The following is a 10,481-nucleotide window of genomic DNA, read 5'->3' as shown; positions in this document are numbered from 1 at the left end:
ATCCGGGCAGGTGACCGCGAATGCTTGTGGTTTAGACGTCGCATGCAGGTTACAAGGTATAGGACACGGACCTTCGCATCGAATCTTAAGCTGGCCAACTGCAGAACATCAGCAAACAATCAGGGTATAGCGGTTTCCCCACCCCTGGAAAGCCGAGCGGAGCAAACGTCCGAGATTCTCTCCTAGCGTGAGAGACGTCAGCAGCCCTTCACAGCGGTCAGCTAGTGAATTTGCGACGGTTTTCCGCATTCGCAATCGCAGTCGCACAAGACCATACCTACCACAATGACAGCCCTCGACGCAGCTTTCGGTTTGGCTCTGCAAGCAAAGCTTTGATCTCGGTATGGAAAACTCCGACAGGACTGTAGCCACTATAGAGACGTCGCACTTAGATTCGCCACAAACATCGGTAAGCTCATGCATGTACCTCACGTGTGAAGCATGGCAAGCATCCCGTCCCCCCGCCTGTCAGTGATCGCCGTGTGCGAGCCGAGTTAGGCGAAAAGTCACCATGACTCCACAATGTCGCGTAAGAACCTACTTGGCTCGGCATCATCAATCACAAATACCTATCACGGTGTATTATTGCGGATGAGTAAAGAGTTTGTCCGGATAGATAGGAGACATGGATTGCTGATTCGCTGACAAAAACGTAGAGGCAGTGAATGCAAGGTCATGACGAAAGGCCCAGCAGTATGTCTCCGACCGCGAGCTTACGAGTCGAATGTGGAGTTGATACATGACGGCAAGTTACGATCCCGCTGAGGCGTTGGGCATCGTGGAAACAAAGGATCATTCTAGGGTACCAAAGTTGGGATGCGCTTGAGTCGTGATCTCGCTACCACCGTTCAGCCCGTGCTGCATCTGTCCATGCGCAGTCACGTCTGAAGGTTCTCTGCCGTGTTTCATTCAAGTGAGTGGGTTGTTCCAAGAGGACATGCGGTTTCTGACCTGCTCATGTTTCGCGGCAGGACTGGGCAACTAGGGCATGTACGTGACTTGTCTACTTCGCGACGTTTGATGGGTAGGAATTTAACCACCGGAACGAGGCAGACGACCGTCATTCCCCAGTGAGTGACGCCAGAGGACGGTCCGTGGCCAAATATTGGCATCATGCTTGCGCTAGAGGCAGATGTGGGCATTGTTGCATTTACCTCGTCGTCCTTCTTTCTATTATGCAGCAGCCATCTATAGCTGCAGCCATGATATCGCTCGCCTACACGGCAATGAGCCGTCCCGTCGAGAACGTGGCCACTGGATGGTTTGTGTCACACTCAACACATTCCAGCTCTTGATCGGTCAGCTCATGCATAGAGTTCAGGGGCGAGAGGTCAGCCGACAAAAGCTTTTAGAGCGATTTGGAGTGCAAATGCACATCCATGCTAACATCTGGTGGCCTGATGGGCAGACCGATATATCAAATATGATCCTTGCAGTTGAGGCTACTAATAATGGAGGGAGGAGGTCGAACAAGAAGCTGCATTTGACGACAAGAATCGAAGGGTACTCCTTTGAGTGAGAAATGGATTCCTGTATATTAGCAGGCTTCCTATCTCTTGTTGAAACCCAAGTGTATTATTCACTAGCCAGCCTTGGGACCGTCGCCATCGGTCAGTTCTCAGCAGTACCTCCTTGAACATGTAAGAATAAAGCGAAATTAAGAGCACCAAACATCATGCGAATAGAAAGAACAGCAATCGACTCTAATCAAACTATACCGTAATTTTCGACTTGGTGGAAACAAAGTAACGCCGTCCCTGGTACCCGGAAGCTCTGCGGTCACAGCCGAGGATCTTTATTTTCGAACGCGAGGTGGGTGAGCGTCATCGTCGGAGGATGTCCAATTCAGCTCAAGGTTCAGGCTCAACCTCTCATCATCAGCAGCAGACGAAGTTAATTGTACAGCTTTGTCGTGAACATGATCGCTGCTAGCGACCGATCTGTGGGTCGTCATCCGGAGTATTCGGAAAAGAACGCGGGGTGGCGGGATAGTGGGGGCTACTCTGCGTCGTGTGCCTTCTCACTCGCTGAGTACCAGTTCGCGCCTTCCTCATTGTCGTATCGCGCACTTGGCTTCACGGCTTTTCTACGCTTCCAACGATGGCTTCACAACGTCGTCACCACTTTACAGATCCTCTCCAGGACCGTTCAAGGAAGCGTGATGAACACGCTGCCGCATCCGAGGGACTTTGAAGACGATGATAAGCACGCTGCGAGCGAACGGCTTGACGCCTATGAGGCTGTAACTTCTGACAAACCCGGCGGCAATAAGCTAGAAGAATCTCTGAATGTCGCACGTGGGGCTATACGGGTGCCCTCCCCGGACCCATCACTTCTCTCGATAGACGACAGCAACAATATACGATTAGGTCACAACCCTGACTATTTCCCTGACCGAAATGGTCGTAGGTATGCTTCTCGGTCTCCAGCACCTCCACAGACCGTAAAGACAAGGGCGCAGGCAATATGGACGAAGAACAAGGGCTTGTTCTTGGTCTTGATTTCACAGTTCTTCGGTGCTTTGATGAATGTCACCACGAGAATGCTCGAGATGGAGGGCAACGATGGTAAGATGAGCGACTGGTCAAAACAGAGGGTACTAACAACTACACGCAGGCAAAGGATACCATCCTTTTCACATCCTCTTCGCTCGTATGGGCATCACAGTCCTATGTGCATCGGTGTACATGTGGTATAAGAAGACTGAACACTTTCCTTTTGGCATGAGGGAAGTTCGGCCTTTACTAGTTGCCCGAGGACTTTTCGGCTTCTTTGGGGTGTTCGGCATGTACTGTGAGTCATACTTTTACAATATCAATGTATTGCTTGTGTTTATGTTTTTACCGTTTCCGATCTTATGGCAAGCTCGTCGCTGTCAAACCTCGACCATTACAGCGTGCTATCCCCTGAGTTGCCCTCAAGTCCATATGCTAACTTCTTCTCAAGACTCCTTGCTCTACTTGCCGTTGGCCGACGCCACTGTCATCACCTTCTTAGCACCTAGTCTCGCATGTTGGGCTTGCTCTTATCTCATCAATGAGACTTTTACTCGCGTTGAACAGATCGCAGCCTATGTGTCACTGTTCGGCGTCATTCTCATTGCTGGGCCAGTTTCGCTTCTCACATTTCTGTCACATTCCAGTGAGGCAGTCCCACCTGCAAGTGGTGATTCAGATATTGCTGTTGCAATCAATGCCACAGCTGATGCCCACCGCCTTGCCGCCGAAATTGATGCGGTCACACCAGCTCAACGAGCATCAGCTGTTGGCGCTGCTTTGCTGGGGGTCTTAGGAGCTGCAGGCGCTTACACGACCATTCGATGGATCGGCAAGCGAGCGCATCCACTAATCTCGGTCAACTACTTCGCAACCTGGTGTACAGTGGTGAGCATTGTCATGATGCTCGTCTTGCCTGGAGTTGGGTTCCTACTCCCTCGGTCTTCTAGAGACTGGTGCTATTTGATCTTCTTAGGCATTTGTGGATTTGTGATGGTGAGTCACTCTGTCTTATTTTGGGAACAAATCCTTTGCTAACGCCGGACAGCAATTTCTTCTTGCTGCAGGGCTGCAATATGAAAAATCTTCACGGGCGACTAATATGGTGTACATGCAGATGCTGTTCGCACTCGGTTTCGACAAGCTCATTTGGGACACCACACCAGGGGCGTTGTCCATCGTCGGCTCGTCGCTCATCCTCGGTTCAGCGATTTACGTTGCTATGCATAAGGAGGGTCCAAAGAAGGCGGAAGTGGTTGGACAATACGGAGATCAAGAGGAGGGTAGAGGTTTAATGTCTGCAGAACTGCATGCAGATCAGGATATCGGCGGACAAGGCATCCGGATGGCATCTGTACGTACATAACGTGTTGGCTGGTGTTGTGTAGATGGGTTGCACATCGCATTGCGCCATCTGACCGGAAGTCGCTAGACGCACGTACAGACTAGAAATAAATTGTTCGTCCTCAGACACACTGTTCGCTCCTTGCTTCTAGATAAGTATACATTTCCCCAACATCAGAGTGAGCCATAACCGGTTCCTACAAGCCTTCACGACGCCGATTTAAGCGCTCAGGAGTGTTTGTAGATAAGCTTCCTTGATGCGTCCTCTGTGGTTTCCTGCCCAGGGGCCAACAAGTTCTACAGTTGTCTACGTAGTGTGGGGGCGAGGCAACACATGCGCGGCCATTCCACAATGCACAGTCCGGCGTACGGCCGCGTAGTAGGAACGGCGAAGTCAGAACCGCAACATCAATGTTCAATCCGCCAGAGAGGAGGCATGCAGAACGGACCGCACGCCGACAGACGATTGCCTGGGTTTCCGGTTTTCCACCATCCGATCTACTGTTGCTGGACTCGTCTCGAGACACCTCCAGGCAGGTTGGACCGCAGCTTTCTAGACGCTAGGCAGCACTTGGGATGGTTTGAAAGAGTGGGTTAGGTTCAAGGCCTTTGCCTAAGTATCGTTAAGAATATCTAGACATTGTTGTTGGAGAGAGAATGGAGAGCTGCTACGTCCGAGCTTCATTTTCGAATTTCGGGCAAAATGGCGACCCTCCCGCCGAGTGTATTATTGGGATTGGTGTTTTAGATGCCAAGCATACTAGTTTCAATGACTGCTTTACCTGGATATGGTTGCTAAACAAAACGTATATATATGTAAAATGAAGGTGAAATTTCATAAACAGTTGCCACTCAACTTCACAAGTTGAATCCTCCGTGGCGCAATTGGCTAGCGCGTCTGACTGTTATCCGCATCTCGCTTGATCGCACATCAGGAGGTTGAAAGTTCGAGCCTTTCCGGGGGAGATAACATCTTTTTTGCACACCTGTGGGATTCAGCACGCTGCTCCGTCATCCCTTACGCGATGTGTCTTTTTGCTTCTCCTATGTACGTTCTCATTGTGCTAGTGAGGAACTCTCTGCGCTACTTTTAGCGGCGTTGGAGCGGCTCTATTATGTCAATTCACAATCCTGCTCCGTAAGCTTTCAACCTGTGCGCGGATCTCGTGCACCTGCGGGCATCTGGTTCTTCCACTAATCTGTACAACCCAAATGCTGCTTCAAGGAGGTTATTCAAGACCTATGACTTCTGACGCAAGTCGTTGTACCGATCTCGTCCATTGACAGTCACGAGGTCATTTTCACGCGCAATTCGATTTAGACTCAACACTGGCATATGTGTCTCTGCTAAGCGACCGTATGTTGGACTAAGCGTTCAACTGGTACCTTCTATCGCTTCAAAAACTGAATGTTGATATGAGAATTCAATTACGGCAAGCTTTGTTGCTCTCAATGTAAATCGTACTGCCCGTTGGAAACGCTGCGGTCACAGTGACTAATCTACCGGGTGTCTGCGTTGAGCAATGAAGCGAAACACGCATCCTCGCCCAGTGTAATCGTTGACGTCTTTTATCTACACAGTAACTCTTCCACTACGCGTCTAGATTTCCCCCTCCCTGAGCAATCAGTCTGATTTCAGATGTGGGATTCGAAAAGAAGAGCAGCGTGTCAGCACAAGAACGATAACAGCAACACTTCCTAACATAACAACAGGCATAGTTTCGAGGAGGTATAGGTTCGAGCCCAGGTTTTACCATGGTCAGTGGGCGGTATGAGCAGTGTCTGCCATCTGTGTGCCCAATGAGCGAAACCTTCAGACGGCTAATCTCAATTCCTTTTGCAGCAACAAGGTACAACCATGTCTCCAATTGATTTTCCAAGAACATCAAACACAAGACTTACATCCACTGCTCCCGGTCTACAACACTACTTTGTGAACTGGGAAGTATATATTGAAAGAAGACTATAGTCATAGCAGACTTTTGTCCAGCATTTCCGGTCTAGCATCCCAGAAGAACAAGCTCGGTCACTTGGAGTCACATCTGTACGCGATTAGAGAGCAGTCTTAAGCATCTGTTCACAACCGTACTTTCGAGAGCAAAGCGTTCAGCATAGTCTCTGTGAACTCCTATAGGACTACCTATCACCAGTTCGTGCTTACAATATTTACAATACCCCTCGATGCTTTGAGCTGCTTACCCATTCGTTAAGTGGTTCAGCTGTTATCTAGTATTTTAGTGCGGTGAACTGACACTGGGCAGTTGCGGTGAACTTGTCGTCCTGACAATAGTGCCACTCTTGGGCTTAATATGAATCCCTGTAGGGTTTATGCACGCTTGAATGTGTATGTGCTCGGTTATACCAAGTGTATGGTTCGGTTGATGTGCCGGTGTTGGCGCACTGCAGTATCAGGGGGTAGCTCGTTGTAAAGAAGCTATCCCGTTACATCACCTGATTTACGAATGGAGTCTAAGCATTTCTCGTAAGAGCCTGTTTGTACTCGAGAAACGTTTGATGAGCCTGTCAATGTGTGTTTCTGGGAACTTCAAGTTGCGGTATTCTCTTCGCTCGGGCTGGGAACGTCTGCGTACCCCTGCATTTGTAGATACCGACTGGACAGCTGTGTTCAATATTGACGGCTGATATAGTTATAGAAGGTGCGCTGCAATATTTCCAATACTTGGTGTTCCTGAACGACCGCCTCGCATGTATCAGTGGCCGTTCGTTGACATAGAGATACGCACCGAAAAAGCTTATTCCTGAGGCTTGATCTCAAATATGCAATTATGGTATTCGTCAATGACGGATGAAGCCAGCTATGGCTACTCTTTGCGGGGCATATCCAGTGACATGATGATCTTGCTGATAAACCTCGCACATCTGGTGCCTCGTTTTGAAGTGATACTCGTTCTCGCAAGTGTCCTCATTAATTAGAGCATCGCGTTTGAAGTTGTCAGAAGACATGTCCGTAAACAGAGTCGCATACATGCCATAGTTGCTTTGTGAAGAGGAGTACACAGGATAACAGCCTGTCAAAGGCTTCACAGTCGTCCAAACTGCGAGCCAATGAAACAATGAAGTATCGAGGGTGCAGAAAACCCCGAAGCTGTATTTGATACGCAGAAATCCCGTACCTATGTCGGCTGGTCCATCTGCCCATGGCAAGATCACGACTTGGTCCATGCCCACTTCAAAGACCATTCGCGTATCTTGCTTGTGCATCAGTGTTCACACCCTCAGATATGATCATCTCGTGCGAGAAACTGCGGTCGCTCGAAGGATCTGTCATTACAAGGAGGCGTTTTACAGCACGACTACCGCCTTGTTTGGTTCAAAAGCTTGCGCATCTCAATCCTCGATAGTTTTCAAACCAAGTCTTGCTTCGATGACACCCACGATCTCCCTCCAATCTTTCATAGCCCCGCCGCCAACATCTCCACACGCCAGCTCCTTCGACATTGGCTGCAGTACCTCATACCAGCCCCCATTTTTGACACCCCACTCGTCCTCCAACACCTGCACCTGTTTCTTCGTAATTGGCTGCAACCACATTGCCGTGTTCATCGATGGCGCAATTAGTATTCGCTTCTTGTTCGGACCTTCTTTCCATCCTTCCTCTTCCGGCCAATTTACGCCTGGTATGTCTCTGACCGGATCTATCAGACCTGTAGTATCCCAAGCCCGTACTACAGACAGCAGTAGGTTGTCCGACCAGCCCTGTGTAATCTTTGCCATTTCATTCGCGCTCAACGGTGCAATAACCATTATATCTGCCCACCGCCGTAGCTCAATGTGCAGAATCTTATTGCCACGTTTCCATGGCTCTTTCCACTCATCTTCGTCATAATATATCCCCTCTACATTCGGCAGCGCCTCTATAGTCATCAGCGACGGTTGCTCATCGCTCTGTCCTTGCAGGAAATTCTTCGCCGATGTTGTGAATATGAGTCGAATTGCAATATTCGGGTGTTTCGCAAGCGCGTTGATTATGTTGGGTATCTTGATCGTGGCAACGGATCCGGTCGCGCACAACAAGAGGTGTATCTTCTCATCGCGGTGATCGAAGTCGAAACGGCTGCGGAATTGTGTGGGTGGTTCGGAATGCTGGTGTTCGAGGGGTTTGAGCTTTGACAGCTTTAGATCGCGAATTTCTACCGACATAGTGACGTAGTAAGTGTAATGGTCAATTTGCAAAGATGACGTTGTGGTATTTATGAACTCGACTTGACGCGTTTTTAGTGCGTTGATGTAGTAAGCCCAAGGGTACAGTCACAGATCTCGGCTATCGCAGAGCCACGCGAGATCAGTAAGCGTCGTGCACTTGTTTGATCAAAAGTCTCAAAACGTCCTTTGAATTTGCTCTTCTATGCGTTGTTCTTGAGGGTTCATTCGTTCCACCAGTTGAACGCAAGAGTTCACGAAGGTGTGGCCTTGCCATGTAGAAAAACGCGATGGAGATACGCTTAAATCCGCTTCGCCGACGTCACAGCTATTTGTGATGCGAGCGGTGGCGGTGGAATAGGGTAAACTTGGTCCGGAAGTAGCGATTTGAATGGATGATTTGATAATAGTTGCACAAGAGACTACTGAAGCACTTTCTCATCGTTCTTAAGTATGGCCTCGTGGCTCCTTATTGAACATTTGCTGTACCCTTACTTAGCTTCATTCCTTCTTTCAGTCGCACCGTTCTGTCTTATACTCTCCTCAAACATCTAGCGATCTCTTTGCACCCCACAACAATCTCATAATGTCTCTACCTACAGCTCAGTTAGGTCGCAACGGCCCTCATGTCAACCGTCTGGGATTTGGCCTCATGGGTCTGTCCATGTTCTACGGCACACCAAAGCCAGACGAAGAGCGCCTTGAGATCCTTACACAGGCCCACAAACTGGGCGAGCGCTTCTGGGACTCATCTGACCTGCATGTTCTCCCGCACCGTTTGTCCAGCTCTTAACTAACTGACTGCAGGTACGGCGATAACGAGATTCTCCTCGGCAAATGGTTTGCCGCCAACAAGGACAAACGCAACGACATCTTCCTTGCCACAAAGTTTGCTGTTGACCAGAAGACTTTCCAAACCGACAGCTCACCAGAGCACGCCAAGAAAGCCTGCAGTGCCAGTCTTGAGCGTCTTGGCCTGTCACAGATCGACCTGTACTATTGCCACCGTGTCGATGGAAAGACACCAATCGAGAAGACTGTTGAAGCCATGGCCGAGTTGAAAAACGAGAGAAAGATTAAGTACCTTGGACTGTCAGAAGTGTCGTCTGATACTTTGCGTCGCGCACATGCCGTACATCCCATCTCCGTCGTGCAAGTCGAGTACTCACCATTCGCGCTAGAGATCGAGAGCAAGCAGATCGATCTTCTCGCGACTTGTCGGGAGCTGGGCGTCGCAGTCGTCGCCTACTCTCCCCTCTGCCGCGGTATTCTCAGTGGTGCCCTGAGGTCTCCAGACGATTTCGCCAAGGACGACTTCCGCAGCCAGATGCCCCGTTTCAGCGCAGAAAACTTCCCCAAGAACTTGAAGCTTGTTGATCAGATCACCGAGTTGGCGAAGAAGAAGGGTGTCGAGTCCAGCCAGTTGACGCTTGCGTGGTTGATGGCGCAGGGCGACGACATCTTCCCCATCCCAGGTACAACGAAGGTCAACAGGCTCAAGGAGAACTTGGGTTCGTTGGATGTGAAGCTGAGCAAAGAGGAGGAGCAGCACATCAGGAAGGCCTGTGAAGAGGCGGATGTCAGTGGTGAGCGCTATGCTCCACAAATGATGGCCCAGTGCTATGCGGACACTCCAGCTTTGGAATGAGCAGTGGTTACCTCTCTCCTGAGTGACTGACGGAGAACAACATGGTATAAGAACGATGGCTGTAGCAGTTATACTTCATATTGCTTGAAGGCTATCAAGTTAAATTGTAGCTCCGTAGCCCTCGTTGTAGCAGCATGTAAACGAGTTCAACAGAACGATACATCACAGCAGACGACCCTGTCTCCCAGCTTTCTGTGCGCTTACTGATCATAGTCACAAAACATAAAGTGTAGACTATCGATCCTGCATGCCAAGTCAGGTGCGAGTGCGAGAGCATTTACCTAAAACACCACGTCTACACCAGAGTTACCTAGCGTGGCCCGTCACCTACATCACCATACATCCAGTCCAGCGCGGCACGACCAGCTCTAGCCGCCCAACAAGGCTCCACGATGCTGCAGCATCATACGCGACCCATCGATACAAAGGTACATTGCTGGACCCCCCCCCCCCCCGTCCAACCCCGTCGTGCAAGCATTCAGGCGTTTGTGCAATGACTCACCACCTCGACACCTCGCCCCAACCCATGTCTCTGGAACAGCCCAAAACTCCAGCATCCTTTCCATCGGTTGCAAATTACCGAGCGCTTTGTGGACTGGGTGCGGAGCGAAGCGGCACAGGCGGCGTGGTTGTTCTAGCGTTAAGTAAGGGTGTCGGGATAACGACTGCGCCGCACGGGTCGGCTACCAACGTGGCGAGTTGAAAATTGCCGAACCATGGGTTGGAAGGTTCGTTGGAGGGTACTTAGGGATGAGGTGGACTTTGATGTGGTGAATCTAATACATCCATCGGTGTTGCTGTTGGCTGGCATTGCGAAAGTGTTCCCTGGAAGG

General features: G+C 50.0%; 3 protein-coding genes and 1 non-coding gene across 4 annotated transcripts; 3 read left to right on the top strand and 1 right to left on the bottom strand.

Moving 5' to 3' along the window:
• Window positions 1-1,918: 1,918 nt before the first annotated feature.
• On the top strand, window positions 1,919-3,861 carry EKO05_0007212 (uncharacterized protein; the record flags this gene model as incomplete). The annotated part of the gene is made up of 4 exons (XM_038944518.1): window positions 1,919-2,567; window positions 2,617-2,793; window positions 2,947-3,491; window positions 3,544-3,861. 4 exons carry the CDS (start codon window positions 1,919-1,921, stop codon window positions 3,859-3,861), a joined length of 1,689 nt encoding a protein of 562 aa, XP_038792324.1.
• Window positions 3,862-4,709: 848 nt separating this feature from the next.
• On the top strand, window positions 4,710-4,805 carry EKO05_12t2. Its single transcript has one exon. It is a non-coding gene; the product is annotated as a tRNA-Asn (tRNA).
• A 2,382-nt stretch (window positions 4,806-7,187) lies between these two features.
• EKO05_0007211 (uncharacterized protein) lies at window positions 7,188-8,000 on the bottom strand (the record flags this gene model as incomplete). The annotated part of the gene is made up of 1 exon (XM_038947600.1): window positions 7,188-8,000. The coding sequence occupies one exon, from the start codon at window positions 7,998-8,000 to the stop codon at window positions 7,188-7,190; it is 813 nt and encodes a 270-aa protein (XP_038792325.1).
• A 586-nt stretch (window positions 8,001-8,586) lies between these two features.
• EKO05_0007210 (uncharacterized protein) lies at window positions 8,587-9,648 on the top strand (the record flags this gene model as incomplete). Its single annotated transcript, XM_059636993.1, has 2 exons — window positions 8,587-8,759; window positions 8,808-9,648. 2 exons carry the CDS (start codon window positions 8,587-8,589, stop codon window positions 9,646-9,648), a joined length of 1,014 nt encoding a protein of 337 aa, XP_059492976.1.
• Window positions 9,649-10,481: the final 833 nt, after the last annotated feature.

This window comes from Ascochyta rabiei, chromosome 12 (genome assembly GCF_004011695.2).
Source record: "Ascochyta rabiei chromosome 12, complete sequence".
Classification (NCBI taxonomy): Eukaryota; Fungi; Ascomycota; class Dothideomycetes; order Pleosporales; family Didymellaceae; genus Ascochyta; species Ascochyta rabiei.
The sequence above is the reverse complement of the archived record's forward strand: the minus strand, read 5'-3'. Positions and strand labels throughout refer to the sequence as shown.